We start from the raw sequence: 23360 nt of genomic DNA on the forward strand, positions 1-23360 counted from the left end.
CACCTGCAGCTTAGTGGCACAGTAAGAGGCCCCACACCTGCCTTGTTTTCACCTCACTAAAGGCAAGTTGGATGTGAACAGTGACAGAACTAAGTGGCCTGCAAAGTCCAGGATTCAGCAAGGTGGGGATGCTCCATGCAACATTTGATAAGGCTGAATGGTTTACCTTTTTACCCCCTCTGTGTTTGTGAGAGAGAATGTGTGTGTGAGACAGTGCAAGCAAAAAAAGATTTTCTGTGAAGCACAAGTTTCTTGTAAACTGGCAATAGGAATACATACAATAAATGAACATCCCAGTCTTAACAGGGACTAGTGGGCAACACTGTTGCAAAGTTGTGGTTGTGACATTTTCAGCTCACTACTCTGTCTAATTGAAGGTCAAATTTCATCTATGGTGAACTGTCCCATCATATTTTACACAGCATGTACATGTTGCTCTGCCTTCTTTGTACATGTGCTCATTGGTTGAAATTAGTCTTACCTTAATACAGTGCCCTACAGTGGCAGATCCAGCATGATTTCCTCTTTAATAAAATATTTAAAGGCTGGTTTTTTTTATCGTTACATAACTCAGCAAATGCAGTGGCTGGTTTGCTGTCACTTGTGCCCATTGAATCTTTCCCTTCTCCTCCCGGCTTGCTGTGAGCCTGTGACATCTGGTCCCTGGCAGCTCCTCTCCAGCTTTGTGCTCCTGAAAACCATGCTTCCCCAAAGCCTGCTGAGCTGCTGGGTGCTGGCAGTATGTGCATGCAGCCCCAGCCTTCCCGGGGAGCTCTTCTGCTTTCTGACTGCTGGGTCTAAACCTCTCGTTCACCTGGCCTCTCCTGGGAGCAGGAACAGGTGTGCCTGGAAACCATCCCTGGCAGATGATTGCACAGTGGTAGGGATGCATGCAGTGGGAAGAACCTTACCCAGGGGCTGTTTCCTACAGAACTGTCCTATTGACTTGAGGCTGAGGCTGCATGTGGCAAACCCGCAGCACACAAGCAGCAGCTGCTCACCCGCTCTGCGGTGCAGTGAGCTGAGGATAACTGGTTTGACTATGGTTGACTCCAGAAATGCATTGTTCTTTTGAAAAAGACATAAAATACTCTAGAAGATGCCATTTCTGTTTAAAGCTGAGAATGTCTTTTCAGTTTCTGAGGTAAATTATTAAGACAGAGGCTTGTATTTGTTTCTTTTGGGTACCCAAGGGTCTGGAATTGCTGTAGGCTTAAACAAGGTGGAAACAGAGAGAAGCTGATGGTGCCTGTGATAACAAGTAGATGCTTGGTTATGGGAACAGTAATATGGAAATTATATAGATTTCATACGATGACTTAGGTGTGAGGAGCTACAGATCCTTTCAGAGAGCAGCAGCTGCATTTTGCGGGCATGACTTCCCACATGATGTCAGTATCACCTGCTGCTTCCTTCCCATCATCTCCTTCAGGCTGCAGCCCCACTGGGCTCAGCCCCTTGCTGCTGCTCTGTTCCCCTGCCAGCCCTCCCACCCTGTCCCCTCCCCTTGCTGCCACAGCCCCAGCTCTGGCAAGTGGCTTTGTAGCTCACTGTGTTACCCCTGCTCTGGCCCTCTCCCCAAAAAGGCAATGCTGTTCCTCTGCAGCAACTGATGCTCCTTCAGCTCTGGCTTTGCCTCCACTAAGCCCTCCCCTGCTCCCTGTCTACGGCTCTGACAGCCCTCTGCAGCACTAAATCAATACAGTCTCCCAGGCTGGTTTTCTTCCCTTTTCTACTGGAGCACCCCTTTGGAATCGCTTCCTTCTCATCCACCCAGAACAGCCTCAGCCCTTCTGCTTGGTTCTTATCCAGCTCAGCTGCTCCAAGGTTTTTTGCCATGTAACCTTTCCTTTAGCCTTAAGCATTCCTTGTGCCCCTCCATTCATGTGCTCTTCCTCTCTGCTGCATGTACCAGGCTTTTAATGTTCTATTTTCCTGGGCACATACTTTTGATAACACAGAATCATTCATCCTCATCTATTTGAGGGAACTCTAAAGAACATGCAGATACTTAAACTTTGCTACTCATACTACCAGCACCATTGACTTCACCCACTCTGTTATTAGGAGTGCAAAGGCATTTAACAGAGTATTTTTTCCCTCTCACATTTGCTTTGATGAAATATAATAACCTTTGCCCAGAAACTGGCTGGGATTTTACCAGCAGCGAAACCTGCAGAGTTATAAGCATGAACTTTGGTGAATCAGACGTAAAATTAAATTTTGCTAAGCAACATCCTGTCCCCAACTTTTGAATCAATCAAGATTGGCTGAAGTCCTTACTTAGCTCTATGGAAGCACCTTTTACTGACATGACCAGAATATCGCAAATACTGATGTAAACTGATGTAAACAAAGACAACATCACACGCCATAAGTTTGCACCTTTATTTTTTAAAAATGAAATAGTCAAAGTACTTTCTTTTTCAAATATTGACACATAATATATTAACTTTCAATATTTACAGTGTGTTGCTGGGATGTTCTTGTAGAAAATGCATGCTTCTGGTCTGAAACCCAGAGCAAAATGCATCAGACCATTTAACTGCAGCCATATAACATAAACCTGTACAGTATCCAGTCACTATTCAGCACAGGAGTTAGAGCAGGAATAAAAAAATTGGGATCTATTGTTTCCTAGCAACGAGGCTGAGGCCATTATAACACAATTTCTGTAAGATCAGAACCTCTAACTGGTGTTAGACAGAAAGTGAAGATCTTGGCATACATTGTAAACATTTTTTACTGTTGATGAGAAAGCTAAAAAGGAACATTACTTTGACATATATCGTATGCTATGCTTCTCGTTCTTGTTTATTGACACTTCTGCCAGAAGAGTATGAAGATTTTAATGTTTTATCATGGTTCATACAAGTAAAATACTGTCAAGGACACGATCTGATATACTAACATTTATTAAAAGGCTAAAGTCCACCACGAGATCTAAGGAAAAACTGGAAATTGTCAAACACGTTTCCTTAGACAAATAATGCCAGGTGACAAACGCCCAGACAAATCCACAGCAAGTCCAACTCCACCATTCCCAGTTTCTGCCTGGAAGTGATTCCTCTGGCAGTCAGAGTGCTTTCAACCTGGCAATGTTTTTTATCAAGGAGAGGTTTAAATAACAGCCAGTGTTTGATGGGAAAACCCTTGGGACTGTCGGCACAGCCTGAGCCTGGTGTCACCTGGGTGTCACTGCGTCGGATCAGCTGCACCCCGGCAAATGCCCCGGATACAGGGACACGCTGGGGCACTGCCTGTCTCCTTCAGCTCGGTTAAACCACGAGCTCCTCTGCCTAAACCACTTTCCCTTTTGGAACAGCACCTTGACTTCCAACAGTGCCCATCGCTCACCCTGGAGGAGCTGCTGCCCCTGGCCCAGCCCTGGGCGCTGCCGGGGGCTCTGTGGGCAGGGGGTGCAGGGTGGGACCCCAGAGCACGGCCAGGGCATGAGGCCACCTCTGCCCAGGGCCCAGCTGAGGGATGCGAGAGAGCTTAAACCAAAGAGCCAAGGTGTATATACCCAGTTGCACATTGACCAGTTCATATATATTTATTTGGCTATGTTCTACATAGATATCTATATATATATATTTATAACTTTGAAATGTTCTAGATTTACTAAATAAATATGAAAGCAAAGGAAATGTTACTTGTACACACTATTTGTTTAGCTGTCATTAAAAATATAGCATGTTTTTTTCATGGTAGGTACTTTGCTACAGGATAGTGTGCAATAGTGTATTTTTAAAATTTTTATTTTAATTTATACTTTCTTTTAATTATTTGATATTATTTTTCCCTCTTTCAGAACCTTGTTTGCAGTGCAGAACGCTAGCATCAAATTATCTGATCTAAATAACAGTAAAAATTTCCACACGATTGTTCTTCTTTTTTCTCAACTGGGTCTCTAGGTTATAGTGCAAAATACAAAATTAAAAAAAAAAAGGAAGAAAATGGAGAATTATATAAAAAAACCCAAACCCACCAAAAAACCCACTGAGAAATTGCTCTAACTACTAAGGAAAAAAAATGGAGACTTAAATATTCCTTGCCTCCATCTGAGGTTGTTCATGATCAAGATGGTCCAAAGCTATTTGTTCATGTAGTTCTCACAAATCACTGCTGGCTGGCCCATGTATAGCTACGATATGACTTCAATCTCCCCCATGCTCTTTCAGCAATAACTCATTTCTTGAGCACTGTCATCTCAACACGACATTTATATTTAGTTTCCTAAATTTAAGAAACTGTTATGATGAAGGCATTTTTTCTGCTTTTGTAACTGGGCCATGTAATGTCACGTGAGTCTTAACAAAACCATATTCTCATAAGAAATATTATTCAAAATGTACATTAGACCGCACCCAGGAAATGGGAAAATGCCAAATCTACTTTCAAAGACAAACTTGTAACACATTTCACTCTTCGACCTTTTGGCATAACATGAGAACAACAGTAATCAAGGCAGTATTAAAAACCACAGCTGTAGGTAATACAAAGTGCATTTCCTGCATATAATACAAATATAACTTTAAGAAACTAAAGGCACAAGCTAACTAAATATGTATTACATACTAGAAATGCACAGTTCAAGGTAACTCTAATAGCTTCAAATATTTGTTTATAATGGATATTTAAAGCAGTTTGAAAATGATCCTCATTACTGAATTGCAAAAAAGTATAATTACTTAAAATATAAGTAAAATAGACTCTAATATTGACATCTTGGATCAGTGATAAAATACATCATCACATTTATGAATGCACTCTCTATATACAATTCATAAATTATTCTTCCATTGATTAAAAGCGTATTAGAGGCTCAAGGATTTGAAGGTCCATTTTTAGGCTAGTGTGGAGGTATTCAAATTCTCCGTGATTTTATGGAAAATTACAGAAATCTGAGCTGTCAAACCTGGATGTTGTCAAACCTGGATATTGCCAGCTCTCTGTTCTGTACATTAGTTAATGATGAGCCTGATCACAAGGTGTATGTGCAGATTTTGGTCCATAGTTCCCCCTGGCTGGGGACAGAGGAGGATTTCAGCGCCCAGGCTCCTACTCAGCCTGATCCTGCACCCCCCAAAGCTGCGCTGGCTCCCAGGGGAGCAAAAGGAATCTGGGAAGAGATGGTAACGGGGTGAGGCTGAGACCTGAGATCAAACCCCAGGGAGGGGCTCAGGTCTCAGCTGCCAATTCAGGCTCATCTCTAACTTGGGTACAGTCTGCTCCACTTGCCCAAAAAACAAAGGAAAAAAGAAAACTGGGGGAAAAAAAGGAAAAAGATAAAGAATGCACTTTTTTGGCTTCCGTAAATACGAGCAGAAATCTTTTCAATATATTGACTATGTCTGTTCTGAAAGAAATGTGCAATAACTTCACTGTTATGGCTACACAGGCTCTGTAACAAGACTTCTAGATCCCTCTGGAAAACTGCTTGCCCATCCCCCCCTCCCTGTGTGCCTCCCCCACCTCCTGATAACCAGGTCTTTTAAAAATGACAAGCTGGAGGAAGGATCACCTACTCTGCTATGAAGTAACTGTGCCAGTAGTGCATGATACCTTGGGAAATAAAAATTTCTGTCCATGCAATATAATGCTTTTCTATGTGCTCTAGATATTGAGCTGAAAAGTGAAGAGTCATCCCCGAAATGTTCTACGTTTATCAACATATTTACTACCCACACTTAGGTTCATCAACTCCCAACCCACCAATCTTCTTCAGACTCGAAAAAATGAGTACTACAACAGGATTATTAATTTGAGATGAAAAGAACACGATGCCTAAACCCAACAACACTGCAACTTCCAAATCATCTGTGTGAAGGCAAGTCCTGGCCCAGTGACTAGAGACAGGACCAATCCTGCATGGCCTGATACTGCTCTGTGAGGGCTCTCAGCTGGGTTGTCCCCAGAGCACTGGGTTAAAGTCCAGCCTGGAACACACATGCCAGGGAAGAGCCTCCTGAAGACTACAGTGCTCACTAAGCCTGCTTTAGCTACCCCATCTCTGGCTGAAGCCTGACCAACATGGTGCCACCAAGCAGACTGGCAGCTGTGTGTGTACTGCCAGACCCTAGTAAATCCCAGTGCCGAGGGAAACCCTGGGAGAGAGGCCTGACATGCACGAGTGGACACAATGTGATATTCAGCATGGAGCAGCTGAGGGGCGGCCACAACTGAGCAAAGGCCATAGGGGACATCCTTGTACATACTGAAGCCAACCCAAGTCAGATTTCCCAGGTTAGGAAATCCCTTAGCTCTTAACTCTGAGGAACATGTGTGGGGTTGGTGAGCAGCTGCGAAGTTTCCATACACAGTCTGGTTTCTGTATGCAATCCCTCGAACTTATGGGAGATCTCACTGGGATAAAAGCCACCCAGTAAATACAGGTTGCAGAATCAGGCTCTGTAACCATTTAAATAACTGGTGAATTATTAAATCAACAACAAAAAAGTCGTGTTTCTTTAGGAGAAGGCAGAGCACGTGGCACTCACCCCTACCCTGCAGGGCTGTGCGGTGTCACCCCAGGCACCTCGCGCGCAGGTCGCGCTGCTCGGCTTGCAGGACTCTGCTTCTGAAATTTTTGAATACTGCCACACAAGAACTAAAAATTGTCACTGTCATCTCTCAAAGAGTTAACAAACAATATTAAAATACCATCTTCTGTCACATTTAAAGGCAGTTGGATATGTTTTTTCCTCTATATTTATATATACAGAGTTCTGATCTAGAAAAACCAATACAATATACCATTTTACGTTTAAAAACAGGCAGTCTTTGGTGATGCAAAGGCAGAGATTTTCTTTGTTACCTTCTGCCTATTTCACTCTGTCTCATGAAGTGAATATTATTGGCACTGTCAGAAAGTTCGAGATACTGCTCCACAGATAAAACAAAATATCCATCGTAGCCTTGTACCCGTCCAGTGCTTAAAAGCTGCTGTTTCTCTCCATCTGTCCACGCTCGAATTCCTTCTTCCCCCTCCTGCAGCCGCCTCTGCTCCTTAGTCCAGGCCTGAGCCACAGCTCGCTGCCTGGCTACCTCCAGGACATGGTTCTTTTCCTCTTCCACCGTGGTTCCGTAGCGCACGTTGAAGCAGAGCGCGCCATGCTGGAGCTGGATGTCGGCAAAGCGCCTAGTCCTGCCGTTGATCACTGATGTCATCTGCGACACTGTCACGTTGACGCCATTCTCCAGGATGCGGCGCCCTCCGGTGCTGCCAATCAGGGCCAAATCTTCTTCCAAAGAGCCCAGCTTGATGAAGTAATGGGTGTCCCGGCCCTCAATGGTGAAATGCAGGTTCTCCAGGTAATGAGCGTTGTTGAGGATGGCAGCAATGCGCCGGCTATCCTCGTTAGCCACCCCAATAATGTCAGCTGTCACTATACCATCCTTTATAGCGAATTTGATGCCTTTTCCAAATACTGAAGGAACAGCTGCAAATCTCAGTTGCTTCACTCCTTCAGAACACTTGCTATCACTGTACCTGGGTGTCATAGGAAGTTGGTCCAAGGAGATAAAGTTTCGGAGTTGCTTTTGTAGTTCACATTGAATGCCAAGGATAGTCTGGAAAAGAAAATAACAATCAAGTTTGCAGGCAAGGTACCTTGCAATTCATCATTGTATCTAACCCTACTTGTCTCTTAATTCCTTAGAATGGATCTTCCATTTTTGGAAAGTATTGTGCACACCTACAGAACCTGGGCATATGCACAGGCTTTTTAATCACTTATGGCAGTGCTTTCTGTCTCTTGGACTCCTTGTTTCTAGGAAACAAATGGAAATGTGTTTAGCACAAATGCTGTTTTTCTATTTGTTATTTTTATTTTTCCTCCCCTAGAACTGTTACTCTAATGGCTGGTTTTTCAGACCTTAGCAGTTCAGAGAAACCTGAACTCAAAGCTATGCCCGTTCACGTGGCTCTGCTTAGTCCCTGTGAGTTTAATTACATCTTCTGTAGAACCACGGTGTGCTGGTTTGGCCAAATTTAGAAATCTATCCTCTGAGAGAAGGCAGGTCTCAACCATCCCTCCCCCACTAGGTTTGGGAAAAAATAAATTTTCCTCTAAGGAAAGTGAAAGAGATAAAAACTATTTATATAACAAACACACGGGAAAAGGAAAATAATGCTAATTAATAAAAATTTCTGACTGTGGAGAAAAAACCTGGGAAAGTGTTAGAGTCCTCCCTTAGGCCTCCTCGGAGCTGGGGCTTGGCCCAGGGCCAGGCCCTCTGTGCCCAGTGGAAAGTTCTCCTGATGTGCTCTGATATTGGAGCAGTCCAGCAGAAAAGGGAGAAAATCCAGAATTCCAGGGAAAGAAAAAAAGTTCAACTCTCAGTCTCTCTCTGGAGAAAAGGAAACTGAAAAACTGGCTGAAAGCTGACTGGAAAAAAAACCTGCAAGCTGGGTGCTTCCTTGCTCCCCTGCCTCAGCTGGAAAAAAGTTCTGTGTGACCTTGAACAAGCTGCAAACTGCTTTGAAAAAGTTTTGCTCAGTTTTTCCTTCCTCCTCTCAGGCTCAGTTTAAATGCATAGAAAGGCACAAGAATTAATTTCTGGGCGTAGGGCAGTCATATGGGATACACATAATAAAGTCACCCCAAGACACATGGTAATGAATTTTATAGCCCATTCTTTAAGGAAAGCAGGTTATGAAGGTCTTGAGACACTAGAACAATAGGCAAGCATGTCACATCTGTAGATCTTGCTGCTTGTAGAAGCTAGAAGAAACTTCACTCTAGTCTTCTCTTTGTCTTTCAACACTACACCTATCACTACATCTTTTCTGTACCTTGGAAAAGCTTCACATCCCAGTGATAATTTTCCATGGACATGCTCCTACATCTGGCATGAGCTCCGACCCTCCAGCCTTCTGCGTTTGGGGGATGGTAATTGTCTTAAATGCTGGGAACGTGCATGTGAACTCTCAATGATTTATGCTTCTCCTTCCCTTTCCTGACTACAATAGAGGAAAGGCATCTTTACAAAATCATATTTCTTTGTCAACAAGTGCTCATATGCGAAATGTGAATGCCCGCTCAGAATATTGGTAGTTGGTTCTGTTGCAGTCACATTGATTGCTGGACTCTGATAGCTGCTGTCTGGCTCATTGTTACTGAAAATAAGCCCTGGAGTAAGGCTAAGATTTACAGACCCCTTACAAATACACAGCAGCATTTCTGTTTCCCGCAATAATTATGCAAAGACACTGAGTTGTAAAGCTGTTTATACCCTCAGTGATTTTCCAGTGCTTGTGGCATCTTTGCTAACAAAGATGAAAATCTGCTGTTCTAGTTTTTTAATTCCAGAAGAATTTCTCTGTTTTTTTCAATATTTGCACAAACACTTTTACTCTTTTGCCTATCCTGCACCTCAAATTTGGATATTTTCTCTATAAATAGCTACAAATTTCCTTCACTGTGTTGCTAAAAGCTTCTCCTTAAACCTCTCCTCCACTCTGATGCCAGTACATGATTGACAACATTAAAGTTTCTATTGTTCTTAAACAATTTGCCTTGCCTATTACATTGAAAGATACAGTCACACTGTTTCCTTGGTATCCAATATTTTCTATTAAAACTCCTTCATTTAGTATTAGAAGCAGCTGAAGAGAATGTGTGCTAACCTTTCCAGGATCCCACTCCTGGGTTTTTGTTTGAAGCTGTAGAAGTTCATATGTTGTCCCCAAAGCTTCCATCTCTGGTTTTGGGAATCCAGGCAGCACGTTGTGCAACTGGAAACCAAACAGCTCTAGCCAACTTCCAATGTCTACAAAACAAGAAAAGGATACTGGCAAAAAGGCACATAAATCCTAGGAAAAGTGAAGGTAGTCTGCAGAAATTCCAGCTATGCAGAAAAAATGATTTCACATCAATTTATGTTTCCTGTACTAGCTACAGCATTTACTGTAGCAAAGAAATTATTTGGTTACAAAGCATAGCTACACTCAAATCAATAGTGTTCCTTCTATCTATTTATAATGGAAAAAATTCAAATTAAGCCGCCTCCATTCTTCCCCTAATTTTAGCACTGACAGAAGCAGCTATTAATTATTTTCTTGGTTACCATAAATGCTAAAGAAAACAGATCAGGTTCATAAGATGCAATCTATTAAAGAAATGAGTTCAAGAGATTTAAGATTAGAGACTTTTTGTATGCAAAAGATTTCCGGAATGTTGAATCCATACCACAATTCAAGAAAAAGTTTTATTTTCATGAGAGACAGGTTACTTTTACCTGTAGTATACTTAGCAACGTCTTGGATTCTTCCAACTGGGTAATTATTTTCAAATGAGTAGAGATTAAATGGTTGTGGGACAGCATTCAGGTGCTTCCATATATGGTGATTTGGTGTCGTCCACCGACCAGCAATGACATCATAGTCCCGCTGACCCAGATGCACTAATTTAGTAAGAGAATCATAGAGTCCTCCATGAAAACCAATGATAACCTCAAAATCTGGATTAGTGTCCTGGTATATCTCTCCATATGGGGTGTACAAAATTTCTTTTATGACTTGGCCTCGACTGCTAAACACAGCTAGAGGTGTCCCAGTGTTATCACAAGCAACATAATATTCTTCTCCACTGCTTAATTCCATTGCAATGAGATGACCTTGCAGATCATAATATAGGGATGTTATTTCTGAGCTAGTGTGATTGTACAAGTGAGTAATTCTTATTGGGTTGGAGAGATCAGCATAAAAGAACTGTAAGTGTTGTCCTAGGCTTGATTTGCTTGCAACTCGTCTTCCCAGACCATCATAACAGTATTGCACAGTCCAGCCAGACACTTTGTTATATGCTTTGTTCAGCAAACCATTAGAGTTGTACTCAAAGATCTCATTGCCTCTTTGCCTGAGAAAACCATCTTCGTCCATTTTATATTGAATTTCCCCAAGCCTGGTAATGCGATCTCTCAGGTCGTATCTCAGAGGAGTGAGGCGCGCGCTGTTCCCATGGCTCAGCAAGTTGATGTTGCCATTAAGGTCGTAGCTGTAGCGCCACTGGGTTTTATCATTCACAGACACAGTCTGGAGCTGACCATCAGCATCGTATTCATAAAAATACCTTGTTATATTGGCATCTACACCCACACGTATGTCACAGATCACCATGCGACCCATGTTATCATACTGGATGGTCATCCAGTAAGCAATAGACTTGAGAATTTCATACTGTACTTCAATCACCTGGCCGTTGGCACTGAAGATTTTGGTATGTTTCATCACAGTGGTGGTTATAACTTGGTTTAAATCGTAATTAATGACACTGAATTTTCCAAATTGCTCAGTCCTGCCAGAAACATCGACGTAACGGTACAGATCTATGGGAAGGGGCGTCTCATTGATCATCGCCTGCATGCTTGTGACACGGAAGTTGTTATAGCTGTAGTCAAATCTGGCATTCACAAGCCCTTCTTCACTAAACCTGAAGATCTGGCGACCAATAAGTGGACCTGTCCAAAACAAACAGGGGAAAGAGGAAAAGTAAGAAAAATAATGAATTGTGTCCCTGGTTTACTCACCCTACAGAATATGTTACACTGTTCTCTCACAAACCTTTATTAATGCTTGCTCTACGAATTATTTATATTTTATTAATATTTGTCTAAATGAATGCTGTTTTATTCATAATTATGATTTCTATTTACTTACAAGATAATTCTAAACTAAATTTATTTCACATGGTGATTTCTTTCCTCATATAAAGTCCTTTTGAATTTATGTTATATTATGGTGTAAACAGGGAAACTCGAAAATACAAACAATAAACCAACTTGATTTAGTATTTAGCAAATATCCACACAGAGGAATAAAAACAACAAAATATTCTAAGAGCTATTCCATACCATGCAATAAAAAGAAAACTGTATTTCAAATGGGACAGCTATATTCACCTATGGACGCAGACACAGAGACATACACATATATTTTTCTATTGGAACATAAAATATAAGAACTTGCAGACATAAAAATAATGGAATTTCATGCCAGGTAAGTGCAGGATCAGGGTGCTGCAAATGAGGAATGAGTGTCACGTTTTAAGGAGCCAAAAACTTTAGCAAACTAGTCACAGTTAGACAAACCTGTCTGCCTGTATCTGATGGTACAGATGAACCCATCATGCATTAAATGTATTGTTTTGATAACCCCAGAAGACTCCTCGTAGGTGAACGTGACTTGCGTAGTGTCGTACAGAATCTCGGAGAGCCGGGACTGTTTGGTGTACTTGTACAGGACCCTGCGCCCTGTGCCAGGGTACAAGGTCTGCAGCAGCCGCCCATCCCTGGCGAGGTCCTGGATGAAGGCGGCGCCGCTGTCGGGAGGGGTGTAGATGTTGCGGTAGTAGCCCACGGACAGCATGGTCTGCAGGGCGTGGCGCACCATGCTGGGCATCGTCACCGACTGCAGCGACTCCGACTGGTCGTACTCGAAGATGTAGCGCCGCTGGCTGTGCAACAGGAGCATCACGGACTGCAACCAAACAGCAATGGCACGGTAAGGGGCGGATCAAGCACATGGGGATCCATCTAGTGAGTGCCTGAAGGTTATGGAAATGCTGAAACAACCACTCACTCTTGTAGTTTGCTCTTACTGTCTGTACAATTCCAAGTGAAGCTTTCAGCTCCAGGAGATCTGGCCAGCAAGGTGGTACAAAACAGGAGGAGAATCATAATAAGTCTAGAGGTAAAGGCCTCCAAACTGGAAGGCAGATGTGGCTCTCAGCAGCATTTCAGCCTCATGCTGACGTGCTATGTTGCTTTGAAATATTTAGGGCATACTCTCAGGAAGCAAAACCAGAGAGAACTTCTTCCTCACACACAGGCAGAGCATCTGCACCAGCAGATGTGTCTAGAGGAGCTGGAAAGGGGAAACTTTGTGCGTGTACAAGGTGTTTAGCTTTTATTGGCATTCTGCTTATTTCCAGCATAGACCTACCCCTTTTCCTGTATATTTTCTTTTAAATATACATTGCCCCAGAGTTCATAATATCTCCATGCTTACAGATGGATGAAAATAGTCTGCAGATTCTTTGGTGTGACTACTTCTATTGTTCATTTTTAATGTTTAAAAAGAATATAATTTCTGTACGGGTGCCCTGTGTTGGTTAATTGTGGCTGGTTAATGAAATCTGGTCTGCTTGTCTGGCAGATGAATGTGCAAGTGCAGACTTTTTCTATTGATAATTAAAGTTTGGGTTCTGTACGCCTTCTCACCCACCATGTAAAGTCACAGTGTCACAGAGCACAAGCTGGCTGGTGAACAGTCACTGTTGAAACAAGGATAATGAAACCACAGAATGAAAAGATATGGGGGAACTGTGTAGCCTTCCCCTAGCTCTAGCAAGTGGCTTGGCTGGACCAGAGCACTGCACATTCCTTGCCTTGTCTGAGTTGTGCTGGAGCACCGACACTGCCTAGCTCTTAGCCCACAGCTCAAACCTACCAGGCGCATAAGCAAATTTGTCAGGCTTCTGCAGGATTGAGACATCATGCAAAACAAAGTCTTACACGGAACGGTATGACTACTTTGTCATAGAGTATTGGAGAAAGAAAGCAGGAAAATAGGATTTTTTCTCCTCTAAGCTCAAAAATCTTCTCTGGGAAGAAAACACCGTATGATCAGCCCTGCAATGTGCTAAATAACATTGGCCCTGAGCCACTTTTCTCTGACAAATAAACCAACTGCCCATTCAAAGGGCCAGAGATAGACTCAGCCTTGGCCATCCTCTCCACACCCCCAGCCCCCTGACTGACCAAGATGTGTCTCTTCCTGCCCTTGGCAAAAGACATCTGTCACCTGTACAGCAGCCAGAGAGCACCAACATATGCCACTCCAGGTCACCCTCTGCCAACTGGTGATGACAGACCTTCACACTGAGCATTTTCTGATTGCTTCATTGCTGCTCCGCCAACCATTCCAACATGCGCCGCGTTTATTTTGTTTCTACCCTCAGTCAAGAGTCTCCAGTCTGCAGTAAACCACTGGCTGAACTCTCTCCTAGCACTGCTGTGACGCCTCTCTCTATATACTGCTCCCGTGCCTGTTTTTAAGCTGTCTGCCATTGACAGAGTATGAATAACAATATCAGAAACATCCCCAATATAACTTTAGTGCCCCTGTGTGCCATTTTTACAGCACTTTGTGGCTTTTTCACTTTTGTCCAGGATAGTAAAAAGATAGACAGTACAAGGGCTGGAGACTTAGTATCCTCTCACGCCTATTAGAGGATACATAAAGCGAAAAAAAAATTAATTCCCAATTCACCCTAATAATATTACAAAGGATTTTTCAACTCTGCACAAATTGGGTTCTAGTTGTTTTAAAGGATTTCAGAGGGTAGCTCATAAAACATCCAAAAAGCTGTCATTTTATTAAAGCAACCAGAGCCTGGTCAACCACATAATGATTGATACCGTATGGTGTATCACGACAAACAGCCAGTGGCAATTACTGGGAGCTCTGCTGGGAATAGACAAATGCTGAGCATCACCACTAGATGTCATTTCTGTCCAACAGACACACACAGCCACTCATCTGTTTTGTCTGTCTGGTTTTGGAAGCAAGCTCGGAGTATTCAGGAGATTATGTAACAGCATTAACTAATTGAGGAAAGTGACCAAAACAAGAGGAACAGAATCTCATCATTTAGAATTATTTACAATGCTAATGTTGTAGTGCTTTTTAAAACCTTAATTATTTGAACTAATTTTGTAAGGGGTAGAGATTTTTGAGGATGTACAATTAACTCATCAAGTGCTAAAAATGAAGAATTAAATAACTATGAATTGGAAACCACCTATATAATTAAATTTTTTTTCATGTAAGGAATTATTGTTTCTTACAAGGCTTCAGAAAACCTTTAGCAATCATTACATAATCAACACAATGAGTTATTGACTTTAATGGAGCCACAAAGTTATATTTTAATGTCTAATTTTGACAGTGAATTCATCTTTCTTTGACACAAGGAACAACACTCATGAAAGTACATTAAATAGCTGGGAGACTATTGTCCATGGTGTGAATGACTTTCCATAATTTTAATGACAGTTACAGCATTACCCAAGCTGCTACTGAACCAGTAAGCTTTTGCCACTTGCCTCCACAAGATCAGGAATTGGCCCTTTGTGTAGAATTCCAGAGTAACAGTGTTAAGTTATACGACTGAATTTATGAGCTCATCATAAACTAAGAACAGACAAAGTGGTTTGGAAAGATAAGAAGCATACATCTTTCCAAAATTAAAGTCCATTGGGTCCAAAGAAAAAAATAAGAGATTCCTCCAAAAGGCACATTGCCCAAATATTTGAAAGCTGTATGAAATGCCTGTTTACTTGTAATTTGCAAAAGAGCATACAGACAAAAAAAAGCCCTGACAAATTTATCTGAAACAAACTTCTGAAGCTCCTGGGGTTTGCCAATCTTGTTAACACATGCAAGAACCACACTGCATGCAGACAAGGAGGAATCACATTTTTATGCATTTTCCAGTCTTGATAGTTTTTTTTTTTTCACTGGATTAGGTTTAAGTTTTTTGAGGATCAAGCTTAAATACATTCAAAATAAGTACAGCACAGTTTATCTTAAAAGTACACATTTGGAACTCTTTAATATACAAGTAACTTCAAAGTCACTGGATTTCCTGTGTGTAATAACTCCTATCAATGTTACCTCTCCTGCCCCCCACCCTCCATAGTTTTTTCCCGTGGTTTACAGGTTCAGAGAAAATGTTCTGCTAACATTTGTATGTTTTTGTATATTTTGTATATTTGTAGGTGTATTGGATAGTCCAAGATGTTGCTATCTAAAAAACTTTGAATATGAGTTCATGCTGAGTTCTGAAAGCCTTAAAAATACAGATTGGCTTTCTGGTTTTGAAAGACAAGACCAAACAAAATGTTACTACAGATGAAGATGTTCCTCCTTGGTTTATACAATATTCATCTCCATATTTTGTGACCATTACCTCTAGACACACATGGAACTTAAAATGTTCAGGGAATTTAGATGAGAAGTCACTATAAAAACAGAGCAGTAACTCATTTCATATTAATAATTCCCCCCCAAATGGCCCGCATAAATACTGCAGTAAGCTTTCTCCTCCCAGGGTCAAACCCTTGTTTAAAATGCAGCACTGAATAGGTAAGCATGTGCTCACGGGCTCCTAATTTTGACTTAAAAGAGCTGTGTTTGTAGAGAAAAAAAGTTCTCTTTCAGGACTGTTATCTTTCTGACTGTTATCCAGAGTAGTAATGTGATTTTCAGCAGTTAGGGTGTCCTTTCTTCACTTGAACTTGGACTGAGACCAGAAAGTTGTTTTGACCTACCAATTAAACAAACCTGAGGTGCTGATAACTTTCTTCTGAACTGAACTATGTCAGGTTTGAGCAGGTGACATGTAGGTCTGAGCATATCCAGACACATTCATTTTTATCTAGCTATGTAATTCCATGCATTTTCTCTTTTAAAAGTCTTAAATACACTTGCAAGAGGCAGCATTATAACATAGTACAAAATATAATATAATAAATAAATACAATAAAATAAATAAATAGAACATAATATAATATAATAAACCCAAATATTTTTTATCTTGGCACAAACCCCATTTCTTAAATAATTTACCTTTTCTAGATATGTGTAACTCCATATTTTACCATCTGCCCATGTTCTGGAAATGATGTTCCCACTTGGATCATACTCCATTTTCTCAGTCCAGGTTCCTCTTTGGATATAGGTGACTAATCCAGAGTGTGAATAAGTGATATTGACCTCATTGTACTTGCTGATGGGGGACCATAAAATGGGGCGTCCTGTCTGGTCATACATAATTCGAAGAGTGAATTTGCGGTGATCATCATAAATCTTTCCTGTTCTGGTTACGTGGTCGAAGTCAATGGAGAGCAGGTTTCTGTTGTGGGTCTAAACACAAAGGCACAGTAAGGTAAGAACACAATGCATCCTAAGTACACCCAATGCAGACATGTCTGTGTCAGTCCTAATCGAAGTAAGCAATGGTTTAACATTGCGAGTTGGGCCTTACTGAAGACAAGAAAATAAAAAAGATTCAGATGAGAAACAGAAGGAAAAAAAAAAATTGTTCCTTGCATTCAGTGTTACTATATTTGGCATTACAGGATGTTTCCATTGCTAAACCCTCACCTCTGCTCTCACCTTTTCCTTAATTTTACTTCTTTCTTCTCAGCTGTGGATGAACATCTTGATTCCAGCCAAAGATGTGTAGTTAAGCCCACAAAGTAAGAAAGATCTACTATCTCACATCCTCTCTTGAGCTGTATGAACACTGACAGGTCAGCTGCTGCTCTGGGACAGCCCTCACAGCCCAGGTCACATCCTGATGCTGCAAAGGGCAGAGCTGTGCTTGCAGCTCCTGCAGACCCTGCTCACCAGTGTCCTTGTGCTTCCTCACAAAACCACCCCACTCCCAGACTCCTGAAAGCCAGCAGCAGCAGTGTCTGGTACCAGCCATATTTCTTGTTGCAGCTCTCACCACATCTAGAACCAGCAACTTGCTGTGTCTGACAAATGGACAGCAGCCCAATGCTCAATTTGAAATCAAGTTCAAAACTGAGTCAGATTCATGAAGACAAAATACATTTATCCAGTGCTATCATCATCTGCCTCCTTACATCATTCACTGGGCAATCTCTATTAAACACCATTTAAAACAGAGATGTAATTTAGAGAACCATGAAATACTGTTCATTGACATGTCTTTTTCAGATCAACGCTCAATATGCTTGTTGCATTAATCTACCACATTTTATCTGATCACTCTATTCCCATGATTAACTTCCTTACAGCACAGACAATGCCAGTACAGGTGTCTGCACAGAGCATGGCTCAGTGCTTCCTCCTCTCTGAGACCTGGAGGCACAGCTACCAAGTAAATGGTTAATAAACCCTGCTTAATAATTCAAGATGTGATTAGAATGAATATTTTTTTTCTTTCCTGTTTCTGTTTTTAGATACAAAATAATCTGAGAATCTAGAAGAAGCAGGTGTTCTTTCTTCAACAACCATTTCTGGAGTTTTATATACACATATGTCTAACTTTAATAGTGTTCATTTATAATAGCTGTAAAATACCTATATATCCCTGTAGACTGTTGTAACTATTACAATTTATGCTCTAATGATAGTTAAGGAGCCCAAGTAAAATGTGATGCTCAGTTCAACTACATTTGCTTGTATACAGACTGATGGTTTAAGTCTAATATAATAAAATTTTTAGCAAACTTCTTAAAATACCTGAAAACAAATCCTCTTGGTGGCAAATTAACTGAAAAGCAAGTAGGAGGTACACCCTATGTCATATTCATGTATGTTCCATGTACATGTTTAATATTCTTATTGCTATTACTATCATTGTAGAATGCAGTTAGGAGACAGAAGAGCCTCGAATACAAATTGCTTGCAATCTGAATTTCAGAGACTGTACAACAAATAAGAATGAAAACCAAACAGAGGCAGAATTAGCAGCGAAGTGGAAAGCAGCAGTAATTGAAAACTCACGGAGTTAAAAAAAGGTTGAAATACTTCCCTTATATTGCACATTTTATGTCTCATTTGTTTATTTTCTTATATTAAAGTTAAGTTTAACACCCTTCTCAAGGCAAGACAGGATCATAAATGGGTAGGAGGACTCATCTCAATGTTGCTATTGACAAGCTGATTTCAAATCCCAGTGGCTTCATGAAATGACTCCTCCAAGATATATAAACCATAGTAAGGAGCCTCCTGAGAGTGGCTGGAACTTGTATTCTGCTATGAGCCAGTGAAAACTGGTTTCTGAAAGCAATGTCAGGTCGGAATATCAGCTAATGAAAATAGGGAGAAAATTCAGCTGACTTCAATAATGTTAGAAGTGAATTAAAAAAAAAAAGTCTATATTTTTTAAACACTTGTTGACTCTACTTTCATTAGTTTTTTAGCTAGAAATTTTGCTGTGTAAGTATCACATAAACATGCACTTCTTTTGATTTAATTTCTAAGCATACCCTGTCTACCCTATCTGAGGTGTAAGTCAGATGAGATAATTGTTTTGTCTGTGTTTTGATTTGAGCCAATGTAAACTCACAGACCCTGGCAGAGGACTTGGTCCCATCTTTAGAATTTGCTGTAAGACTGGTAAATAATGGGAGATCATTTGTTAAGTGCAATAATGAACACGGCTGTCAAAGCCTGTGTCTGCAGGACTTTTGAACCAAGGCCAGTGAGTTACTTCCGTTGTCATTAAAAAAAACCAACCAAAAAAACCAACCAAAAAAAACCCACCAAAAATAAGTAAGACTGGCCAAGCATTCAATTTTCAATTTTGTAGACATTCAGTTATAAAACCTGGACTGCATCCAATGCCACGTTCCTCAAGTTATGCAAAAGTCAGGAGGGAGCAGAGCTGCATTCTAATCAGTGTATTACTATGCATCATGCTCATCAGATTTAACAGCAGTCTTTGCTTCATTTTTAGAAGTCAATTAAAATAGCAGTTCAATTGATAAAAAAGAAAGTCTTGCTAGATTAAGATTGATGTTAAAATGCCTGATTGTACATAGATTTATTATTAATATAAAATGCATACATACCCAGAGAGTGTTTTATATACGTTCAGGAAGCACTAGGGCAAGCAGTTCTGCACTTAAAGGAAACCTGCGGTTAATTTGTTTCCCACATTGATTTAGACCCTGAGATAAAGTTAGATGACTGTTCTAGCATTTCAGTTAATTTACTCACTTCTGCCCTATTTCCAGAGCAGGGAATTCACACCATGAAGAAATCCAACTTTTTAAAACCCAATGTTTCCAGCATTATTCAGAACATGCTAACAGCAGCCTCTTTCCAAAACTGGAAATAACACTAATAGAGTGATATACTTTCAAGATGGTTGCTAATTGCTATTAAAATTGAAAAAGTTAGGACCAGGCAGAGAAGGAAAAGCTTTATTCTGTTTCTTCTCTTCAAGTAGGTCATCCTTTATCTCATCCCCAGCTACCTGCCTTCTAATTTATACCTTTTAGCAGCCAAAGCCGTTTGTTTCACTGATGGTATCAGGCTGATTTCTCAGTAACATCTTTATACTTCACTTCCATGCTTTTTATTTTTTTTTCTCAGAAGACTCTTCCATTGTACTGTTCTTTTTTTTTCTTTAACTGAGGGCTCCGGCAAGTCTGTTCATTTCCATTGAGAACTGCTCCAATCCCCAGAGCTTTTCTTTACATGTATTTTCAAAGTTCAGCATAGCTCTTTCTGCCCTACATTGCAAGCTTTCTAACACACTTCCTATTGTGCCAGGCATGGCATATTAAGTGTTTAAATAATTTCTTTTAAAAATGTAACTCATTAAAAGTTTTCAGAAGGTCTGTCCAGAATCTCATCCAGCATAAGGACTTTCAACGATGCTGTTGTTTTTTTCCCAGCAGTACTCAAGGATCTGTCCACCGTAAGTCCTAAATCCATTTCATTATTTGGTGTACTGTTTCAAACACACCATAAGATGGTACTTTTGTTCCTGCTGTGCTGCATTTCCTATAATCACCAAGAAAAGAGAGCTGTCTCTGGGTAGAATCCTTTGCTGCACTGTTCCATCTCCTTCCGTCTCCACTGACTCTGCATTCTGCCAGCATACCATGCAAAGATGAACTCCAGGATCCAGATATTTCTGCAATTCTTCAAAGTTCTTCACGGTATTGACAGCCTCAGTAGTCCATCTGTCCCTTTCTCTTGGGCCTATTTACATGGTGTCTCCTTTGTGCAGAATACAATTGGATAATCTTCGTCTTTTGAAACAGAAATGATTCTATGATTCTAACATTTCTCCTCCTTCCCATTTTAAAATCCTCATTTTAGAGGAACCTGTGCTATCCCACCAAGTTCCCTCTAGTCTTGCCCTGACAGCTCTCAGAACAACAGTCCTAGAGCTCAGTACAGCCAAGGGAGTCAGTACAGTCAGGATTGTAATACAGGCGGCTGGCTTGCCCTTCTGAGCAGGCAGGGACAATTCCTAAGTCCTCTTGATCTTGGATAGGTATAAAAAGACACAGCTTAAAGAAATAAGAATGCAACGTTCAAGAGCTGTGTTGCTAGTGCATACTTTTGGAAGGACAAAGAGGGAACGACATCAGCATACCAAAACTATTCTTATGCTTGTCTTTCACCTTCTATTCTCTCTCTGGATGAAGGTGAAGGGGAAGGAGGAGGAATACATGAGTGGTTTTATGCCCCAACAGCCTATTCCAGAGGTAGGTCAATCAGCTGACCTCTGGATACCTTCAGTGTTGAAATATTTCAATAAACATCTTATGCCTCCAGCCAGAATACATTTAGTCCTGATCAATTTGTGAATTTACTTTTTTTTTTTTGCCAGGCAGTGTTAAGGATTACATAGAAACAATTGAAAATGAGTTAAAAGAAACTGCAATCAATTTCAACAACAGAAAATACAAACTGCCTATTGGGGAAACTGTGCAAGATGGAGTAGTTGTATTAAACAGAATTGTGATGAACAACTTGTCCCTGGCAATGTAAGCAGGATAGATGACTGACTACATCCTTTGTGTTTACCATCTTATTACATAAGATTCTTGTAGAAAAATGTGCCATACTGTTATTTAAGCACAAAGTCACACAGAAAGCCTCCAGCTGAGTAGGCAACATGAGCCAAGGAAGCCACAGTTTGGATCCTGCCATCTTAACATGTTTGTCACAGTGCTAAGTTCAGCTGCTTCCCTAGACAGGGCTATGAGGCCTCACACTAATTTAGAGAGGAAGGAAGCAGAAAGTGGGCAAGAAGAACTGTAAGAAGCTTTTGCCCACTTGCAATATCCTAAAAAGTAACTGTGACTGTCAAATCTGAACAATGCCCTTTCAAATAGGTGTTTTACATACAGTGCCCAGTCTGGCCAGATCTTCCAAGTCTTGTATTTTTGATTGAGCAGTTGAAAAGCAAACAGATGGTACACTTAAAAAAAATCTATAGTATCTCATAATCAAAATGAGATGGTTTTGATTTTTGTAGTTTTGACAATCCAGTGATTTTAATAACCATCTCTGTATTTTCAGAGCTAACATGTGTACCTTCAGACATAATTCCTATCCAGAAAGGTTGTAGTCAATAACACAATATTTTTAAGGCCAAAATTCCCAGTTCTACTATTGGTACAGGTATTTTAAGTGGTATTCATGTGAAAACCAGAACTGATCTCATAAAAAACCTGTTTAGCAAAGCAGCAATCTCTTTGAGCCATGGTGTTATGTAATTAAATGCTAAATGTTGACCATCTGTCATTGTACTCACAGGTAAAAATAAACCAAGGATGCAATGTTAAAGCAAGTCTTTCTTGGAGCCATGGTGTAACCCAGCCAAAGGGAGTTGGGGGGTTTGAGAGCATGTGGCAGAGGGCAGAATTAATACAGAGCCTGTCTGGATACACAGGGAGAGGCTCTACATCACTCTGAATTGCAGGAAAGGCACTGGCCAGGACACCCAAAGTGTATCCTGCAAGAGCCTCTGTCCTGGGCAGCAGCTGGCCCCCCTTTGCTTCCCCAGAAGAAAGAGGGTTGATAGATCTGAGAGAGGCAAAATGTGGCTCCAACCTTTGCTCACAGCTTCTTCCAAAGCCATAATTAAGTTCTTAGTTGAAAAAGGAAGAAAAAGTAATTATGTCTTGAGGTCAAGTCTCACAATCAAAATCAGAGATCAAACATCCCTGAGACTGTTGGAGGAGTTTGGCTTTGAAATTCAAGGCTGGGGCTCACCATTGACACAAAATTTTCATTCTTACAAAGTATAACATTTCAACATGATTTTAGTTGAATGACTTTCAAAGGGAACACTGCACTTACACAAGAGAAAGCCTTACCCTTAGCCTTCTCTCAAACGTAGAGATATTGCCTTTCGTCTGCTCTCTCCTTTGCCTCCATTCAATGAGATTTGAGTTATGCTCTCCAGGAAGGGAGATATTGCACTTCCCTAATGTGGGGCTGACAACCCCTGCTAGAATGTGAGGTTCCGTGTTAAGCGTGATTTCCATTCCACTGGCAAAGGTGACTCTCAGAGACCCGTCTGGGCTGACCCGGTAGATGTTCTGTGTGTTATCTGTCAAAAAACAACAGAAATCAGCAAACAGAGAGAAGTTCAGCTCTCCAGATCTATAAACCAAATGTTAGGCACAACAGGGCTGAGTTTGTAACCCAGGGAGGTTAGAGACAGCTGAACATCAACTGCAGTGTGAGTTTTGCAAGCTGTAATCTCCAGGCCTTCCCAAGTCTGAAGAGTTTTTGATTATATTTGGCCTGATCATTTCCATTGTGAAGGTTTCCTGCAGCA

General features: G+C 40.9%; 1 protein-coding gene across 8 annotated transcripts in view; it reads right to left on the reverse strand.

Moving 5' to 3' along the window:
* Positions 1-2374: 2374 nt before the first annotated feature.
* The window catches only part of TENM1 (teneurin transmembrane protein 1), an 828305-nt gene continuing 807319 nt past the window's right edge, over positions 2375-23360 (reverse strand). For all 8 annotated transcript variants that reach the window (XM_017743128.1, XM_017743129.1, XM_017743123.1 and 5 more), the window contains 6 exons: positions 22894-23129; positions 16640-16936; positions 12097-12484; positions 10246-11466; positions 9635-9777; positions 2375-7575 (listed from right to left, as the gene is read on the reverse strand). In XM_017743128.1, coding sequence (XP_017598617.1) covers positions 6817-7575; positions 9635-9777; positions 10246-11466; positions 12097-12484; positions 16640-16936; positions 22894-23129 — 3044 coding nt within the window. In that variant the 3' untranslated portion in view covers positions 2375-6816. The remainder of the gene's footprint in view (positions 7576-9634; positions 9778-10245; positions 11467-12096; positions 12485-16639; positions 16937-22893; positions 23130-23360) is intronic.

Source organism: Corvus brachyrhynchos, unplaced genomic scaffold (assembly GCF_000691975.1).
Source record: "Corvus brachyrhynchos isolate BGI_N302 unplaced genomic scaffold, ASM69197v1 scaffold398, whole genome shotgun sequence".
NCBI classification, from domain to species: domain Eukaryota; kingdom Metazoa; phylum Chordata; class Aves; order Passeriformes; family Corvidae; genus Corvus; species Corvus brachyrhynchos.